Source organism: Catharus ustulatus, chromosome 1, assembly GCF_009819885.2.
Source record: "Catharus ustulatus isolate bCatUst1 chromosome 1, bCatUst1.pri.v2, whole genome shotgun sequence".
In the NCBI taxonomy this organism is placed as follows: Eukaryota; Metazoa; Chordata; class Aves; order Passeriformes; family Turdidae; genus Catharus; species Catharus ustulatus.
Genome location: NC_046221.1, coordinates 65929071 through 65950147, shown reverse-complemented (window position 1 = coordinate 65950147; position 21077 = coordinate 65929071). Strand labels below are relative to the sequence as shown.

At 41.3% G+C, this 21077-nt stretch overlaps 1 protein-coding gene across 1 annotated transcript; it reads left to right on the top strand.

Moving 5' to 3' along the window:
* Positions 1-266: 266 nt before the first annotated feature.
* On the top strand, positions 267-16982 carry MCUR1 (mitochondrial calcium uniporter regulator 1). The gene is made up of 9 exons (XM_033071553.2): positions 267-1180; positions 2201-2311; positions 3733-3836; positions 5726-5827; positions 6544-6585; positions 8235-8306; positions 12896-12949; positions 14113-14227; positions 15502-16982. The coding sequence occupies exons 1-9, from the start codon at positions 940-942 to the stop codon at positions 15555-15557; spliced, it is 897 nt and encodes a 298-aa protein (XP_032927444.1). The 5' UTR covers positions 267-939; the 3' UTR covers positions 15558-16982.
* The last annotated feature ends 4095 nt before the right edge of the window (positions 16983-21077 follow it).

Genomic DNA, 21077 nt, shown 5'->3' with positions numbered 1-21077 from the left:
AGGCTCCAGACCCACCAGTCCTGGGCATTACTTGGTTAATAACTTCAAGCCCCGAAATGTCAGTCCCATGGCAGAGCGACAAGTTCTGTCTGAAATTGTTTGTCTGGTTTAACGGGTTTAGTGGTCGAGGGGTTACAGTGGCAGTGCTGCACTGACAGTAGGACTTGTCAGGAAAATCAATCCACAAACACCAGAGGTTTATGTCCAAAAAGGAGACAGAGGAGTCCCGTTACTTTATTTGAATAAAGGGAGAGGCCATGGGGCATTCCCCTGGGGTCTCTCACATTTTTGGAGGATGCACCATCCTTTTTACCCTAATTTCCCGGCCGCATTTCCCTCTCGCTTTTCCCATTGGCTGAGGCACTTGAGAGGTACAGACTCCCCGAAAGGCCTAATACCTAAGCCCTTCTAATGTATAACACCCCCCTTTGTCTTTTTCTTGTGTCAATCAGTGGAACTCCTTATGGAATTTATGGTTCTTCCCATAGTTTCTTTCATCTCTCAGTATCTAGCTTTATTTACCAGCAGATCCACAGTTTGCTTATGAAGACAAGGCCCTCATTCCTTTCAGACCAGATGATCTCAAAGGTCTCTTCCAGCCCTGACGATCCCATGATCATACGACTTCATGGCGCTATGACCGGGGCAGTGCCCGTCTCGCCGCACCGCCCTCGCAAGCACGCCCCGCCCGCACCGCTCTTCTCGCCGCGGCCGCTCCGTGAGCCGTAGAATCAATCGCCGTGGCCGGCGGCGTCACCCGCCGTGTTTGGCCGCGTCCCGGAGGCGGAAGCGGGACGGCGCCGGTGGCGGAAGTGAGCCGCCGGGGCGGCGTGTGCTTGGCGATGGCATCCCAGTAGCGGCGACGGCAGCGGCGGCAGCAGCGGTTTCCCTCCCTCCTTCCCCTCCCCTTTTCCGCCGTCAGGACCGGGTGGCGCGGCCATGGCCGGGGCGCAGGCGGCCGCGGGCGGCGGGGGGCGCGCGCTGCTGCTGCTGTTGCGGCCGCGGCCGCGCGGCGCGGAAGGCGCCTCACGTGACGGCCGCGCGCCCGCGTCCCCCGCGCGCCGCTGCCTCGGCGACTGGCGGTGCCCGCCCGCAGCGCAGCCGGGCCCCGGCGGCGGCGCCGTGTGGGGAAGGGGCGGCGGGAGCGGAGCGGGGAGCCGGCGGCACCGCGGGGAGCGGGGTGAGCCTGGGGGGATCGGGGTCCTGAGGGCACGGAGAGTTCGGGCACCGGGGATGGGGAAGGGTCTGCAGCGCAGGGCGGCTGGGGGTGTTTAGCCTGGAGAAAAGGAGGCTCGGCGGGGACCGTATCGTTCTCTGCAAGTACTCGAAAGGAGGGTGTAGCAAAGTGCAGGTTGGCCTCTTGGCCGGGACAAGCAGCGACAGAGTAAGAGGACATAGCCTCAAGCTGTGCCAGGAGAAGTTTAGGATGGACATTAGGAAGAATTTTCACAGAAGAGGTGACTGGAGTACGGAGTGGGCCGCTCAAGGCGGAGTCCCCGTCCCCAGGGGTGTTTAGGGACGTGGCGCTGAGTGCCAGGGTCCGGTTCACTGCGTGGTGTTCGGCCAAAGGTTGGGCTCGATGATCGCAAAGGTCTTGTCCAGCCTAATTGATTCGCAGATTCTGCCTCTTGGCGCTTCACCTCATGCCCCACCTCACCTCCATTCTGTCAGGGTGGTTTATACACTACATCACACCACTACATATCCCACTGGAAACGCGCTGCCTTAGATTGGCTTTCAGCGTTGAAAGTTGAAAGTATTTTCTGCAAAAAACGTAAATGGCAAATTGCGAGTGATTACTTTTTTACTAAATGACAGGTGATGAGAGCTCACCTCTTTAACAAAGAAGGGACAGAGTGTGTAGATTTAGCCCTCCAGCTTTGAAGTGCTCATAGGTCCTGCCTGCTGAGGTGATTCCAGTGAAAGAACAGATGCAGGACGCTGTCAGTTGGAGGGATTTTCCCCAGAACATTGTATTCCTGGAGAACATCTTGTAAGGGCAGCAGTAGCATAGTGTTTTCCACCTCTTGCACATGGAACTTATTGATCAGATGTCTTTTCACTTCCAAGCAAGTTGTGGTAATCTCAACAGAAACTACTTTGTAATAAGTGAAAACTCCTGGAAAGCAAACATGTTGATAGCATTTTCTTAAGAAATAACTTTAGTTTTGTTTAGCTTTTTTTTTCTTTCTTTTTCTAGATGTAAGCATCTCTGTGTCATCTTTACAAAGCAAAGAGAGTCTTTCCTTACTGGGAAATAGGAGACTTTATTTTGACACTCATGCGCTGGTATGCCTCTTGGAAGAAAATGGTAATTTGTTTGAAACAAGTAGCTATTTTTAATGACTTTTATATGTGGATTTTTAGTCTACAAAGTTTGTTACTTTTCCTTGACATGCAGTGTTACACCTTGGTTTTCATGGATTTTTTGGGGAATTTATCTATATACTAGGTGGGGACATAAAAGGTTGTCTTTGGCTTCAAAAAGAAAACAGTGAGCTTATAGAACTTTGTTTGGAATACCTATTTACCTATTGGTAGTTTAAAAAGCTAAGAAAAGATTAAATTTTAAGAACTAAGAGAAAAAAACCCAAAAGTTTTCAAGGCACTGGTCTAAAATGTATTAATTGGATTCCTTCATGTTTAGTATATTACACCTTGAATATGCACCTGTTTGTTACAATTGGATGGAATATGGACAGTGCAGCTTTTAGGATAGAGTGTAGAATACTCTAAAAAAAGTATTATCCTAAAATATAGATAAGGGAATAGATTATTTTGGATTCAAAATAAGAGAGAGAGGTACCCTAAGGTGAGCCTCAGTACAGCTGAAGTGACTTGTAACAGCTCTCCGTTCCTAAAACACGGAGGTCCTAGTCCTCTTCTCCTGCCAGGTGGTTTCTTCTTTTTCCTCATGCCAGCAACTTCTCAGGAAACCCTCGAGTTCTTCTCTTGTTTGATATTCTGACACACTAGTTTGATGAACTCCTGATCAGTTGAGTGAGCACAGATCAGAGAGTCAGGAGTGTCATAAGGGGAGAGGGAAGAGATTTTTTAGTGGTATATATCAGCTTTTATATCAGCTCAGCTACTGAAAGTGACTTACTCTCAGCTGTGCCTGCTGATGCTGAATTGCTGGTTAGTTTGAAATAATCATGCTTTTGCAAGTGTTTCTTTTCATAATGATTAACTCTCCTTCGTAGCATTTTTACTCCTACGTTTTAAGGGTGGAAAAGATGACAGTATTTTTAGGGACATTGCTTTACTATAGTTTCCAATGTATTCAGTTCAAAAAGTTAAAATCAGGACAGTTAGCTTTGTTTTTCGTTGCTGAGTTTTGTACATCTATAGTGGCACTGAAGTTTTATAGTATAATGAAGTATCTGCTTTTCAAACTCAGAATTCTTGCTTGCTCACAGAAGTAACTACGTGTAGGAGGTGACATTCCGCAGTAACTCTGGAAAACTCCCTGTTTATCCTGCTGATAGTACAATAGTGCTGCACTATGGAAGCAGTCATTATGTTCACTAACACAGTTTTATGTCACAGACGTAGTTTTGGGCTGGGGAAACTTGGAGGTACTTTTGTTAGTACAGGATCAAGAGGTCTATGCTTTATTATCTTTCAAAACTGACATTTGTTGTAATTTGGTGTTGAGTATCAGCAAGTGGCCTGTCTGTAAACTGTCCAGATTGGAATCTCTCTCTGAATGTCTCTTTTTGTTTCACTTAGGGTTCACTACTCAGCAGTCGGAGATCATTGTATCTGCATTAGTGAAAATCATGAACACCAACCTGGATATGATTTACAAGGACATGGTCACCAAAGTTCAGCAGGTTAGATCAGAGGCAGTGGTGGAGTTAAAGTAAATTAAAGCCTTGTATGCCTGCTAATGAAATATGTGTTGCTATTTGTTACTGTTCAGCAGTGCTTTTTAAAAGTTTGAAGGGGAAGAGCAAACATTCCACTATGTCTGTTGACTGATTCATTTTGTGTTGAGTTTATCAGATAGTTACCAAGGTGTTGTGATGGACCTTGAGATTTTAGTACTGTGGGTTGGTGTACAAACCACGAGTAGTTTTTTAGTTTCAACCTTACAGTAATATGACACAAAGTTACTGAGAAGGCTTGGACTGGCGTAAGAGGTATTCAGTGCATAGATTTGAATTTCTACATGTATTCTTTTGTAACAAGGAAGTACATAGTAACCAGGCTGCTATCTTGAGATGAGAAAACAGCAGCTGCTGTCTCTGTAGTGTAACAGTCTTGGCAGAAGGGTGTCTCATTAAAAAGTGGAATACTGCAAAAGTGGATTTTGTGGCACTTTCCATCTAGGGAGGTTTCAAACCAATCTTCCTAGCTTTTAGATTGTAGGCAAACTTACAATCCTCCTCTTGTGCCGAATCTGTTCCACAGTCACTCAGGGAATGCCATATCCTTTTTTTCCCATGACTAGTTGTACTTTACAACAAGCAGTCTCAACCTCCTTCTGTGCCTAGCTTTTTTGAATGAAAGAATTTTTGTTGAATTTAATATTGCTACTGATGGTAGGTGTTTTCTGAGACTGTTAGATTTGACCCTCAAGTGACTTTGCCATTAAGATGCAATGTGTGAGTTTGTATGGCAGCTCAAGAAGTGTGTGTGCCATCAACACTGGGCCACATGATAAATTTGTACTTCCTTGTGGTGTTTGATTGTACAAAGGCTTCTGCAGAAAGAGAGCAAAGAATTGGAAGAAAAATTTGGGATGTTGTGGATGAGCTATTATCAAAATATTACTTTGGTTAAGTAAAACCTTAGGGAAAAACAGATTTACATGGAGAAAGAATATGAAAGATTCTGGTCTCTGCTGAGTCCACTGAGGAGAAGAGAGCAAGAGCAATTTGGAGACACTGAGGAGTAAGAAAAGAGGTGTCCATGCAGTACTCCTGTAGGCTTTTTGTAATATGTCCAGAACACTGACCCATTTTTTTTTCAGTCTTGTGGTCAGGTAGCCTGGAGAGGTGTCTTTAGATGCTACTTAGAAATAAAATGCTGCAAGATAGAATCACACTTTGTGACAAAGCTGAAGTTAGAGTGCTATGTCAGATTTGTAGGAGTCTTAGTCCAGAATCAAAAGCAAGGGACTACTTATTAGAGGAAGATCTTTAGTAGAGAGGGCAGTTCCTATTTGCATGTGTGGGTAGTGTAAGATCTAGAACAATGTCTACAGACTTTTCCATCCTTCAAATTGCAGACAATTCTTGTTTCTCTTCTGTCAGTTCAGTGTAATGGACTGAGAAGAGCAATTCAAAGCATCAATGTGTGATTCTGAGCAGTGAGGCAGAGACTTCCTTGCAGGAAGTGGCAAAAAAGGAGGTAATTACATAAGAGTGTGGTTGCACTGAGGAATTTTGGTCTGAAGGCCAGCTTTCCTCATCTGGCTCGGAGACAGCTCTCCCTAATGCCTTTGCTAGCTTATGAATTTGATGACTTGGAAGCAAATGTTTGCTAGGCTAATAATTGAATTATTCTGATCTATGTTAGCACTGCCAATTTTGTCAGATGTTACCAACGTTTGAGCCTAACTTGCTTATTTTGTCACTGTCACTCTGTGTTACTTTCTGAAACTTGGATAATCAACCTGGAATTGCTGAATTAAAAATATCAGGGTACCAAAATAGTCTTTAGTATTTGTAGGCACAGATGAGGATATGTTCTGAGGTTCTTCTTCTTTCTTTTAAAGGAAATTGCACTTCAGCAAGTAATGTCCCATATTGCTGGTGTGAAAAAGGACATGATAATTTTGGAAAAAAGTGAATTTTCAGCACTTCGTTCAGAAAATGAGGTACAAATTACTGTCTTGGAAAGTGCTACTCTAGAACTTGCTTTTTTAAATATTTTTTTTTTAATATATAATGATATAGAAAAGCATCTTGTACCCAAGGAGATGACTGGGGCTGGGATGGTTTGGCACCTTCATGATTGAACTTGTTGATGGAGCAGAGCAGAGGGCACCCAGCAAGTCTGCAGATGATCCAAAGCTGAGAGCAGCTGCTGATACACCAGGCAGTTGTGCTGCCATTCATGGACACATCAACAAGCTGGGAAGATGGGATTACAGCAATCATATGAAGTTGAACAAATGGAAATGCCCAGTTGAGCCCCTGGGGAATACCCTCAGGCACCAGGACAGGCTGAGGGTGATCAAATGGAAAACAGCTTGGCAGGGAAGACCTGGTGGACACCAGGTGGACCCTGAGCCAGTGATGAGCCTTCATGGCAAAAGCAGCCAGTGGCCTCCTGGGTGTGTTAGGACGGCTGCCAGTGGGACACTGCTGATTTCTGCCTTGTGCTTTTGTTTGGAAGGGCACAGTACTGAGTGAACATGCACGTGTATTCATCTATACACGTACTGAGGACATGGAGTAGTGCTTGGTTTGCCTGACTTTTCATATTCTGGGTTATAGTCACTGTTACTGATCATGCAAATTCAGGAGATTTCTAGATAGTGTGGTTTTATATACAGTAGTAAAGTCTAAAATTTTTCTTGTATTCTCGCAGAAAATAAAACTTGAACTCCAACAGATACAGAAGCAAGTCATGGTAAGATACCCTACCAATATAATTAAAAATTAACACAGGTCTAATAAGCTGGAAAAAATAAGAGGTGTTACTTTCAGAATTTAATTTTCTAAACTGTGTTTAGTTGTTATGATATGTGATGCTGAAATTGCTGTTGACACTACACTGTGGGCTGCAGCAATGGCACTTTCATGCATACCTCATTTATGGGAACAGGAAACTGTGACTAGTACAAGAGGTGAACCCAAATATAACCGAAGATATTTTTATATCCTTAATTCAGATTCAAAAAGTAGCTGCCATGTTATGGTTCAGGCTGAATGAAGTTCTGCATTTAGGGCTGCCTGTACATTAAAGATGCAGCATACATTTAAAATCACGATACTTAATAATTGTGGGGGGTTGGTGTTTTTTTTGTTTCTTTTTTCTCTGAAGACTTGCCTGTCTAGAATTTAAAGCAGTCTTTAATGGCTTTTTAAGTCCACCAAATTTGGGACCATTATGTTTGGGAACAAATGACCATTGCAAGAAAACAGACTCTGGGTAGAAATCATACTCTGTTTTAAAATACATTTGGTGTCTAATTTTTGAATTGTAACTTATTTTATGGATTTCGTTGCATATAAATGAGTCAGTGTAATCCACTGATAGAACATCAAGGATCTGAGTCATCTTTTCTTAAAAGCTAGATGTCTCTATATTTTACTTTTAACTGTAAATTCAATTCTCACAAGGGCATGTTGCTATATGCTTGCTCATACAAAAAGACACAATATAAAACTTCAAGAAAAATTCTATTTTTTGATTTATTAAAATATAATGTATTCTGTTGAAATGACAACTAATGATAAAGTTCAAAATTCAAACACAGAAATTGAGTCTAATTATTGTTAATGCTAACCTAATGAGTTGGCATTGGCCTACTTGAGAAATGCTTGCTTAGTTCTAACAGTAGAATCTCCCAGAACATCAGCAATCTTTTACTTCTCCCACATATTCATCTAATCAGCAGTTTGCCACGTGACAAGCTGTCAGCTGGCTGGAATTCCTGCCAGGAGGTTGCATTAAAATGGCAGCTGTCACCAGGAAAAGCAGGACTCACAGCTATTGATAAAGTCAAATGCAAGCATATAACTTAATGATAGTTTTAAAAAGTTAGATGTTTAAAAACGCAGTAAACATTTTCTGACTTTTAAAATGTCTATACCTTTTTCTGAAAACTCTAGATGTAGTCTTTAGAAACATATTTTCTTTTACATTGGATGGTGAGAAATACTTTGAATGTTATTTTGAGCATCAAGAATGCTTCATGGAAGAAATCCAACTTACAGGTGTAGCCAGACATCAGTTTCTATATATCAGAGAGAGTTACAGGATAAATTAAACATTCTCTGCATTTAGAGGACGTTGTGTTCTCTGTTAAGTGCTGTTCTCAGGGTAAAAAGTGATTTTTAGTTTGTGATTTTGAGATCCAATTCATACTATAGACCATCATACTTCCCAGGTGAAGAATATATATACTCAATACTTCTGAAAATTATATACATTAATTGGAGAGAAGCTCATGTTCATGAGATATATAAATAAAGATACAATGTATTTGTCTAATTCTTTCTGCTTATGATAAAACTGAAAATTTTACTTGCTGCTTTATCAATTTTTCCTGTTAGGATGAAATTACCAAAGTTCGTGCAGATAACAAGTTAAACCTAAACCTGGAGAAGAGCAGAGTAAAAGAACTGGTAAGTTTTGGTTACTTCTGGAAACATCTCAGCACTGAGTAATCTCCAAATTTGGGTAAGAGCATCTTACCCAAAGAGCATTTTCTTACTAACTTATAGTGTCACGCAGCTTCAGGGTGGTGTTAATCCAAGTTACTGGTCCTTGTGCTGGTATATGCAAGGTGCCATGTTTGGGTCTGTATGACGTACCTGTTTTGGTATTGTTTTACTGTCAGAATCTACACATTGCACTTAAATGTATTAGATATTTAATATGCTGACTAGCTGCCTATTTTATATCTCTCTCTCAGTTTGCACACTTAATATTTTTTACACATTTTGTTTAATCATCATTGAAGATGTTTCATTTCCCTGTATCTAGTTAGTCAAAAAATGTGGAACTAGTTGGATTTTTTTTTAAATTGTAAATTATCCTGGTTCATATTGTTTTTGAGGTTTGAAATACCTGGTAGATCTGAATTGATGTAATCTTGAATTAGGGTAATGTAGATATAAAATTAGAAGATTAATGAGTTTTTGCATTATGCATAGCACTCGAGAGTTCTGTTCTCATAGATTTTTTTTCAGCAGCTTTTAGGATCTCAATGAAATGGCATCTTCTAAATTGAAGGATCTTTTAATGACTTTTTAATAATTTTTTTTCTCAGTCTTTTTTCCTAGGTGTGTTATAAACACATAATACTTACCTTCAATCCCAGCAATAAGAACTGTTCAAGTAGATATCATTATTCTTCTGTGTGTGCCCCTAGAAGTTTTTCACAGGGATTAGTTTAGGTAACAGCTGTGTTGGTGACTCAGTATAATGACTTACAGTCTGTTAGCCCATTGTAGATGCTTGAATAAAGTACAATTTGAGCAGGTAAACTTCTTGTTTAAAGGTTAAAACTTCATGCTAATGTTTTTTAAAAACATCATGTGAAATGTACTCATTGTGTATATGATAAGCTTTGCAATAATTTGGGCTTACAAAACTCATACGAAACCACTGCAGCAGTGATAAATTAGGCAGCAATGTTTTCTTGTGTATTAATGTAGGATTGTGGAATCTGGACTTTGGCCTTTTGTGTAGAACACAGCTTTCTTTTGCCTCCCAGGAAAGGCAAACTGTGCATGTCAACTTTCTCTTTATAAAGTTGACCAACTTTGTTGTGCAACTATAATTTCATAGTTTCTATGGAAGCTGCTCTTTTCTTTTCCCTCCCCCCACCCCACTATTTAATTGCCAGCTCTGCAATGCATGAACAGAAGAGGAAAAAGGCATGTGAATGGGGAGCAGGTTGTAGCACATATGCTGAGTTGGGGGAAAGATGTAATGCAGTATTTTCTATAGTAGGCACAGCATCATTGTTATATTTACTTCAACTGTAATGTGACTAAGGACTCAATATCCAGCTTTCTGAGAAAAAAAATACTAAGGATAATTGCATTCTTAATAAGTTACTTTTCAGAAGAAAAATGTCCAAAGTTTTAATTGTTTTAATTTGAAGCAATAACTAAAATGTTCTTATCCTTCAGTCTTACATGGAATAAGTGCTGAAAAAAAATTTCTTCATTTGCCTACACTGATGTTGGGAGTCTTTAATGTTTCAAATTCTAAATGCTTTGTCTTTTGTTTTTTATAGTTTATTATTTTATAGTGTCTTCTACTTTATTTCTCAGAGAATCCTACCTTGCTTAGTGCACATCTCTTTATGTTGTATGTCTTCAGTATACAGATGTGATTTTAAAACAAAGTACAGTACAGAAACTTGTATATATTCATGTGTTCATGGATCATAGTGCCTCTAAGCTTCAAGATGTATTTGACAAAACTGAATTTTTCCTGCACTGTGAAAAACATGGACTTAAGGGGAAATCTCCCTGTTGAATTTCAGAGTAGGAAGTTTAGCCTTGTCCTTCCTTCTTGTTTTTATGCACTATTTTTATGCTGATAATGGCTTATAGTAAAAGACCAATTTCACTGCGTTAAACCTAAGAGTAAAATCCTTGAGTCTGACCTAGAGAGTTCTAAACACAAAACAGAACTTTAAGAAACATCCAGAAAGAAGCTTGTAGAATATAAATCATTCGGAAGATTTGGCTAACTGCATCCATTTAAAGTAAAACAGATGAACTGTTTCAGTCCATAAAATTATTTTACTTCTCATGATTCTTTTGATTGTGATCGATTCCTCAATGTGAGGTCTAATTCTTGCATTTCTACTGAAACACAATTTTGATTAGATTATTTTATAAATATTCTGCCATTTTGACACTATCAAAAATGGAGATTTATATAAAATGTCTGAATTTCTTTTTTTATCCCTGTCTTCGTTTTGCAGAATCTAGTGGCTCCATTAATTGTAGACATACTGTTATTTGTCTTTATGTAATTTTCTACATTTGTAGCAGCCTGCTGTCTTTTAACTTCAACTTGAGATCAATCAAAAGCCCAAACAGAGCTCTAGATCTTTAAGGAATGTTTTTCAGTGCTGAGGCATTTATGTAGATTAATCTGATTTTAATGTGAAAATTAAATAAGTTTCCAGAGTAAAGGGACAATAAGGTGACTTTTCACGTGGGAATGTCAATAGATAAGGTTATTGCTGTTTAACTCAGGATTCTGAGATGAGTGCCTGATGACCTTAGTACCCTTCACTGGAGACTGGTGCTTTATCAGTTGTCTATTAATAATTTAATTGCTCCAGTAGTGGGGCAGGAACTGTTATAAGTGTCAAGGTAAATGAAACCTCTTCATGAGTCAGAAAGGTAACCTGTTTAAAAGGTAACCTGTTTAAATCCTTATTTTGGATTTAACTTTTCCTTGGACCCAAACAGCCATATCTTAAAAATAAGCCACAGCTTCTGATGATCCACAAACAAAAGGCTTCACATGCCATACAAGTGTTCTGTTTTTAACAAATATACCATGAAATGATAGAGGTCAGAACAATTCAAATCATGAGTGCACTGCTGGCTAAACATTTCGTTGATAGCTGAGTTTGATGTGATTTACAGTAATTTCACGAATACAAGCCGCACCAATTTGACCAAAATTTTGGTGGAAACCCGGAAGTGCGGCTAATATTCCAGGGCGGCTAATCTATTAACAAAATTCTAAAAGCTGCCAACACGGAAGTGAGAGCCCGCGGCAGCCCCAAGCCAAGCTGGAGCCCGGCCGGCCCCGGCAGAGGTGGGAAAGCCTGGCAGAGGCGGGGCCAGCAGTGTCGGGGGCGGGCGGCAGAGCCTGAGCCAGCAGGGCGGGGGAGCCCGGGAGAACTGGGGCTAGCAGTGCAGAGGAGCATGGCAGAAGCAGGAAGGCCGGCGGGTGGGGCTGCCTGGCAGCGGGGGAAGCCCAGCAGAATCGGGGCCAGCAGCGTGGGGGAGTCCGGCGGTGCGGGGGCCTGCAGTGCCGGCCAGGGCGAGGAAACGCGGCGGCGGTGCAGACGGGAGGGGGCGGCCGGCGAGCGTGGTGGCGGCGGCGGCAGCCCTGCCGGCGGGGCGAGCGAAAGCGGCGCTCGCGAAAGCGCCGCCCGGCGAGCGAAAGCGCCGCCGCGAGCCGCGAGCCGCGAAAGCGCCGCCGCAAGCCGCGAACCGCGAGCCGCGAAAGCGCCGCCGCGAGCCGCGAACCGCGAGCCGCGAAAGCGCCGCCGCGAGCCGCGAACCGCGAGCCGCGAAAGCGCCGCCGCGAGCCGCGAGCCGCGAGCCGCGAACCGCGAGCCGCGAACCGCGAGCCGCGAAAGCGCCGCGGGGGGGGCGCGGCGCTCGCGAGGCGCGGCGCGGGGCGAGCGAAAGCGGCAGCGGGGCGGACGGCGAGCCCGGCGGCGGCAGCCCTGCCAGCCGGGCGAGCGAACGCGGCAGCGGGGCGGTGCTGACGGGAGAGGGGGGCCAGCGAGCCCGGCGGCGGCGGCAGCACCACCCGGCCAGCCCCGCCGAGCCGTGGCGCTGAGCTGGGCCACCCGGCCCCGTCGGCAACCATGAGCGGGCCGAGCCTGCCTGGCCCCGCCCCGAGCCAGTAAAGCCCGCTATGCCGCGATCCTCTTACTAATTGGCCAATTTGTGAAAGCTGCGCACGGATTCTCGCGACGAACGAAAGTGCGGCTAATATTCGGGGTGCGGCTTATCTATTGACAAAGACAGCAACATTGTCGAGGCACCGGGGGTGCGGCTTATAATCCGTGCGGCTTGTATTCGTGAAACTACTGTAAATGTTCTCCCCTTCCTGAAGGCAGTAGATGGTTCAGCCTTGGTTGTACTTGTATGCTCAGTGGATTAATCAGCTGTTCCAGAGTTACTGTTTAGAGTCATAGGTCTTTGCTTTTCAGAAACGCAAATCTGCCAGCCTCTCTTCCAGCTGCTTAATAATATATTCAGTTTTTGTGGAAGATGAGTGTCTGAAAAACCTGTTGCACTTCACATTTCTGAAGCATGCTTTTCGAAAGGACAGCAGGTACCCTACAATGCTGTTTCCCAAGTGCTGTCAGACAATACCGTTGTCCAGATTATGTGTTCTACATAAAACAAAGAAACATGCTTTTAAGTGGAAATAAAAAGGGAAATTAGGTTTAAGGACAGTATCATGTTTAACTTTTGTTTTTTTTCCCTTCTAGTATTCACTTAATGAAAGAAAACTACTTGAAATGAGGACAGAAATAGTGGAATTGGTAAGAACTTAGTAGCTGATTATTACACAGCAAATCTTTTTGTACTTGCGTTATAGACCTTGTATCCTTTTTGGACTTGGTGACGTCCTGATGCACTTCAACTTAAGTGTCTGTAGAATAAAAAGGCTTTCTTATATATTATTAGACCTTCTGCTTGTATATATGAGCTGTTCAATAGTCACATTGTTTTTAAATCTCGCACATGTAGTATTTTCTGTGGATGAAATTCCACTCACAATGTGAAATTAATTATTTCCCCCATGTTTAGAGAGAAACTACTTGCTAGACTGATTTGCCTTTGTTTTAGAGGAGGTTTTTACCAAGAACTACTGCTTATCTTTGTTTCCTTTCTGTAGTTTAGAGAATTATCCCTAGGAAATTATCTAGCAGTAAATTGTTAACTGATTCATAATGTTTCAGTAGTGCTGATTTGAAAATATCAGCAACTCAGCAGCTATTGTTCTTAGTTTACAAGTTGGATTTTTCAGTCTCTTCTGAGTAATAATTCTATCCCATATTTTTAGCAGAATTATGTCTTCTGTGATAATCAAATTCTGAATTTGTAGCTGATTTTGTGATAAAACTCATTGCAAGACAAAGACATGCTTTTCTACAACAGAAGATCAATTCTCAGTTTTTCTAATGATCTATAAATCTCTCTGCTCCAGTGTTTTCACGAGAGGCTCTTAGGCTTCTCAGTAGCTCTTACAATTGAGCAGTGACTTTAGTCATGGGCTGAATGACAGACTGAAGTTAATGTTTATGCTGTTAGATTGAGATAAGAAGGCATCCAGTTCTGCCAGTTTCTAGGTTACTTGTTAAGGAACATGTAATCACATAAATTTCCTGAGTTCACCAAATTATTCAATTTCCTGGATGTAATCAGCTAAGAAGGAACTTGTTCTCTTTGAATAAGGCCTGTATTAGCTCAGCTGGTTAGGGCATGATGCTAATAATGCCAGGCATGTACAGGCCATCCATGTAGAGTTGGACTTATGATCCTTGTGGATTCCTTCCAACTCAGAATATTCTGTAACTGCTGTAAGAATGCAAATTAACATGCATTTAAGGAGGTAGCAAAAATACAACTTGTAGGGATAGCGAAATTTCTGAATAAACTAGGAAGTGTTCAAATTGCATAATTTTGTTGCTTTGCTTTTTAGCACGCACAACAAGACCGAGCTCTGACCCAAACAGACAGAAAAATAGACACAGAAGTTGCAGATCTGAAAACAATGCTGGAATCACACAAACTTGATAATATTAAATATTTAGCAGGTAAGGAATCTGGTGGGTCTCTCTCATGGTGGAACTGCCAAACATTGTTAAATGTTTGGCATACTCTCAATTGGCTGTATTTATAAAGGCCCTGATTAAAAAAAAAAAAACCAAAAAAAAACCCTTGAAATAGTCATAGGCAAGATTAGCAGCCTTATTTCTGTACTTAACCCAGAAGAAATTTCCCATGATTCACAACTTTATTTTGCTTGGGCTTTTTTCAGGCTTTTGTCCTTCTTTATACTGTTAATAATAATGTGTGTGAGAAATCTAAAAGACTGCCTGTTAACAAGGACCAAAAGGTTCTTCTGTGCCTGACTTAATTTATGTAAGCAGCCTGCTGCATGCATTACTAGGATTTCTTCATCCATCTGATGGAGATCTAAGTGCAAAAAAAAATATTCAGTTTTTCTGACTGTTCAAGGCCACATATTTTTTAAACTTCCATATTTACACAAGTACTTGGAGAAAATACTGTATATGTGTGCCTGTATTATTGCCCTGGGTAACGTCAACGTTTTGACGTTTTACTACTGAGTGTGCAGTACTATTAAATGAGGTTTGCAGTAGAAAATTATTCTGATTTAAATTTTCTGATTATTTTTTCACAGTGGGTTTTGTCAAAAGTACAATCACTTATGCCAAATAGTACTATATTTCAGACATATCATTTATAGAGAACCAATAAAATGGAATATTAAAGGTGCTTTATTAAAATGAGAGGAAATTCTTTTCCCTACCATTCCTACTCAAAACCAAGTTGAACTCTACATGGAAAAAAAAAAAATTTGCATTGTGTTTGAAGTGCTCCCATTGGAAAAAAAGAGGCAAAAATTTGATTTAATTTAAGTAGAAATTTTAAAAATGTAAAACTGATAAGCCTTGTTAAAAATGGCTTTCATTAATTTGATTGCTATATACTTGACTGTGTTTTATTAATCCCATTATTTATTTCCTCATTTTACATCTGTAACTTGCTGTATTGATCTTTTTGGAATGGTAAGAATGTAAGTGTTTCTTTCAACCTTTTGATAGTTTTCCAGCTTTTTTTTTTCCTCTCCTTATTTGTAATTTTTATACTCTTCCTTCCTTGAAATGGTTTGTTGTAAATGAAAAACTTAATCTGTCACATGGGAGTGGGGAAGTCTTAATTTTTAGTATTGTAGTAAGATGTGTACATAGCTTTCTGAAGAGATGTTTGGAGAGCTATTGATTTAATATTATTTAATGTCAATATTAATGCAATTTTCTTCCCCATCTTTATTTTCTTTCAGGTTCAGTATTTACATGCCTTACTGTAGCACTGGGATTTTATCGTTTATGGATATAACAAAACACAAATTTAAAGGGACTTTTTGGCCTGAGTTTCTGAAAAAAAGAAGTTTTTAATCTTTATCTGGATTTTAACCAAATCTTGACTATTTTATTTATTGTTTTGTAAAGCAGACTGTGTTGAGAATGTAACCAAAGACGTGCCTAAAAACAAACCGTGCACATACCTTGCATAGGTTGAACCTTACCTCTGATGGAATCACTTCTGCCGTCTCCCTCCGTTCTCAGCTGCAGGGCACCTGCTGCTGCCAAGTGTCCTGTGTAGGCAAAGACTGGCATTCCTGCCAGTGGAGTGGGCCTGCATGCTGTAGAGAAAACCAGTGGAATTACGTTCCATTGCCTGCTTAGACACGTTGGCCAGACTCAGATGCATGTGTTGGACTGAAGTATTTATTATTAGTGTAAAACTCAAGCTACGTGTTCTGTGGCTTGGAGGCACTCTTGTATAAGTGGAGTTTTTGCTAACTGAATCATGCTTACTTCCCTCTCTCTAACACTTGTTTGTACAGTTACTATGATCAAATATTTGTTTGGCTATTTTTGTAACATAGCTATCAGCTTGTTTTCCAAATGGCTGCCCAATCACTTGTGTTCATGAACGAGTCCTGTGTAAAGATAGCGGTGTTTGCTGCTAGTTTTGTTTGTAAGGTATTTGTAGAGACTAACTTGCCTTTGGTACACTTGCCTTTGGTAATTATCTGATACTCATTCCATATGCTAATTGCTTACCTTGCCACTCTAACTGGAAGTTGGAAATGCACCGGTTGTATTAATTTGTAGTTAGGTGATACAAAGTGTCTCAGGTGCTGCCTTCTTGATGAAAGGGAATTGATGCTTCTAGAACGGAAAGAGATTTTAAATGGTGATTATGAAGCAGGCTCTTAGGCAAGACAACTGCAGTACCAACAGCCTTCTGGGGGCTTTATGGTTTCATTTCTTAAAAAATTATGTCAATTCTTCAAATGTGGAACACTGATAGTGATTATAATAATTGAAGCAGCAGTGGACACCTGAAAAATGTTAAACCCGCGTGAATAAGGAAATGTCACTGAAAGCAGTGAAGAAAGATGTCCAATGTATCCAGGTATCTGTCATTCTTCCACTGACGGCTTTAAAATGACTGTTTTAGTAACAGAGCTGCTGTCTGTGTTCCTTCACTTAAGGGAAATTTCCCTTTCCTGCTTGCTCTTAGGAGGGGAGCTCAATTTATGCACTGGTGATAAATGCTGTTAGAGCACAATAATTACTTTGCTTAATGAAAGTAAAGCTTTTTGGCTACTTTGTGCCTGTACTGTAATAACCATTTAATGTTTTTGTGGTTGGAAGTGCCAACTTTGATCGTGTGCAAGTTCAGAGGAAGAGATGAATGCCTGTAACAATACTATACTGACCTGAAATAAAGAATTTTGAATATTTCTTAGAATATAATGTGTTTTCATTATAAAAGCAACTTTTTGATTTGAAAATGGTGTCTTCAGTTGAAGGTAAGTCACTGCTCATAGCAAGTCTTTTAAACTAAGAATTTGCAAAGTCAATAGCCCCTCCAAGACACCGAAGAGAAATAGCATAAGGAAAATTATTATTGTAAACTAAATTTACAGCCTCTCTAAATGAATGAATTTATACTCAAGAACATGACTTTTAAGGTTTTTTTAATTTTTTTGTTTAAATTTTTTGTTTTTTAGATTTTTTGTTTAATTTTTTTTAATCCTAAGTTACAGTGTTTGACATCTCAAATTAGACAAGCAATAATTCAGTTTTTTAGAATGCCTTTGCTGTTGGTATTATCTTCCCAATGCAGATGGTTCTATATATGTCCATGGAATTAGTACATGTTGACCTGCAGGCTTGTGTATCTGACAAATAGTTGCTAAAATAAGTATTTAAGACTAATTTTAAACACAGGGCCTATCCTACTAAAAACAGATACTGTGCAAATAAATTTCTATTTAGGGCAGGTGGAAGAAGGAAGTGAAAGATTATAGAGCACCAGCATCTTGGAATTAGCAAAGTGTCAGCAAACCAGCACTTCTTGGTGAGTGTTTAAGTAAGGAAAAAAGTCAATGTGTCATTCAGGAAAAATAGAACTATTCACTATAAATAGAACATAATTATTATCTCCTAGTCCATAAAGTCTTCTATTATTGTGTAAAAGCTTGTTACTCCCAGTCTGTGTGCATAGGCTCAAAATCTTCTCTCATTTGCTCTGACTTGTTAATATTGTCTCATCCTATATACCACATGTATTTATTGGCTTTCCAAAAGTTTAAAAAATCCCTCCATGTATTTCCAAACACAAATCTGACAAAGAGATTTAAACTCAATGAATGAGCATTTTTGTACAAGCAAGAATCTTACAGAATCACAGAATGGTTTGGATTGGAAGGGACCTTAAAGATCATCTTGTTACAGCTCCCCTGCTATCGACAGACACCTTTTATAGACCAGGTTGCTCACAGCTCCAACATGGCCTTGGACACTGCCAGGAATGGGGCATCCACAGCTTCACTGGGCAATCTGTCCCAGTGTACCATCTCCCTCACAGTAAAGAATGTTTTACTATTACCTCATCTAAACACGCTCTTTGAGTTTAAAGCCATCACCCCTTGTCCTGCCCCACATGTCTTTGTACAAAGCCTCTCTCTAGCTTTCATGTAGTCCCTCTTCAGGTGCTTCAAGGTCTCTCCAGAGCCTTCTCTTCTTTGGGCTGAACAGCCCCATCTCTCAGCCTGTCTTCATAGGAGAGGTGCTCCAACACTCTGAGCGTCTTCCTGGCCTCTGGACTTGTTTGAGCAGACCTATGTCCATCTTATTTTGGGAACGCAGAGGCAGATGCAGTACTTCAGGTTTGGTCCCACCAGAGCAGAGTGGCAGAATCACCTCCCTCTTGCCCTACTGGCTGTGCTGCTTTTGATACAGCCAGGATGCAATTGGCTTTCTGGGTGGCAAATGCACATCTCTTGAACATTGAGAGTTAAATGATAAAGTCATAAATAAGAGCTCTAATTTGGCAATTCTTCAAATTTGTTTCTGTAAGACTATCATGCTGTATGTTGTCTCTAATTGGAATCAGGAGCAATTCTAAATGTACAGTGATATTTTTCTGCTTTGATTTTTAATTTGCAGAGCTCTGTCAAAAGGTGCAAGTGAAAAAAAAATGAGATTGTTTTACCATAGAACCACTTCAGCTGTGAAAACCTGCAGTAGCTCCCCAGTGATCCAGAAATCACAGAATATTTTGTGGTTGGAAGGGACCCACAAGGATCATCAAGTCCGACTCTTAGGTGAATGCCCTGGATGGGGATCAAACCCACAACCTTGGCGTTATTAGCATCATGCTCTGACCAACTGACCTAATCTTGTGTATCTGTTCATTTCCTGTCTGGCATAAAAAGAAATAAAAAAGAATTTTTTAAAAAAATTCGGAAATGTTAAATCTCTCACGTTCTCTCTTTAAGTCAATTTGCAAGCTGAAGTAGAGCTCCAGCCCTAATTTGCTTTCAAGAAAAGTCAGTTTCTTTTGTGAGCAGGGTAAGGGGCTGTCTGTATGAATGCTAGTTGTGAGTTTTTCCTGTGACTTTCCCCATTTAGCAAAGAGAGAAAGTTCTTTAAGAGGTTGTGGTTTTTTCTGGAGGAGGAAATTGAGAATCGTTCAATTTGCTGGAAAGCTCAAGTTGCACCAAAGCTTTTCTGTGTTTTGCAGAGCAAATTGAGATCCAGAGTTCTTACAAAACTGTATTTACTTGTGATATGTTACTGGGAGTATCCTGAGTTTGTCTATTTTGTTGTCCTCGTTTTCAGTAAGAATCCACAAGGGAGCAGTCTCCCTTTCACTGGTAAGTGTTAGACAAATTGTTTGCTTCAAGTATTTTATTACTATTAAATCCCATGTAGTCCAGCCCCTTCTCTATTGGAAGTGTTGCTTGCATCATTCATTTCCCAGAATGTTGTAGAGTTGTACTTAAAACCACAAGTTGACAAATGGAAACATATTTTTAATGTAGATATGAAATCTGCTTTAATTTTACTAACCACAAATGTTTTGTTTTACTAGAATAACACTTCTCCTAGTTGTGAATGTTCACTTAAATGACCTTTCCAAAAATGGTGAAGTCCTAGCTCCAAGCAGCTATTAACAGTACCTTCAAGATGTTTTGAGTCATACTGCTTTAGTGGACTTTTCTTACTCTTGCTGCCATCTGCAGAACTTGCACAGGAAAACTGGTGAAATTTTTCATGTGGTTTGGGCTTTCAGGGTTTTGTCAGAAAAGTTACGTAAATTCCTATAGCTAGTTCTCTTGAACTACTGCAAGATGTGAGCAAGATTTAGTTTTGCATCTCCACATTGAGTTTTCAGGAATCAGGTAAACTATTATGATTTATAAAAATTATCAAAACTCTGCAAGAAAATTTACTATATAACAAAACTGCTATTTAAAATCTCTTCAAGGAATACAGTAATTTCACGAATACAAGTCGCACGGACTATAAGCCGCATCTCTGGGTGTTGGCAAACATTTCGTTCTTTGTCCATAAATAAGCCGCACCTGAGTATAAGCTGCTCTGTCGTTCGCAGTGAGGACCCGCGTGCAACAAAGTTGCCAAATAGTAACAGAATCGCGGCATGGCAGGGGGTTTACTGGCTCAGCTCAGGCTGTGCAGGCTTGGCCCGCTCGGGGCTGCTGATGGGGCCAGGGGGCCCAACTCGGTGGGGCCGCTCGGGGCTGGCCGCCGCCTCTGGGCTCACTCGCCCCAGCCTGGCGCTGCCCCGTGGTGGCAGGCGGGGACAGAGCACCCCCAGCTCCCGCTGCGGTGGGCAGGCACGGAGCAGCCCCCACTCCCACCACAGCGGGCAGGCATGGAGCAGCCCCTGCTCCCGCCATGGCGGGCAGGCACGGAGCATGCCCCGCTCCCGCCGCGGCGGCGGAGGGCAGGGGCGGAGCCTGCCTGCTCCTGCCACAGCAGGCGAGGGCTGGAGCCCCCCGCTTACTCCACGGGCCGCGGGGATGGCAGCATGGAGCCCCTGCCTCCTGCCCGAACTGTGGGGATGTCAGCACAAAGCCCCTCGCCTGAAGTAGGGAACTCCCCTGCCTCCCTCCCTCCCCCTGCGCTGCCGGTGCTGAGCTGGCCCCACCCGCCGCGCAACACAGTAACCAATTTGTAACAATCATGAAAACCTGGGTTTTACTGGCAGGTGCTCGGCTCAGCACCCTGGCTGGCACTTCTGGGGTGTAAATGTCAGAAAATTATTCACATATTAGCCACTCCTGAGTATAAGCTGCATTTCCGGTGTGGGAGCAAAATTTTAGTCAAAATGGTGCGGCTTGTACTCGTGAAATTACTGTAAATATAATAGGTATATCTACTGTATATATATACACACACTTATTCAAGAAAAAGTATAATATATTTTCAATGAATAAGTATAATAAAATTAATTTTTAATGCCTTAATATATTTTAAAATTATTTCTTAGTTTCAAATACTAATGTTTTCTTTTTAATTGTTTTTCCTTTAT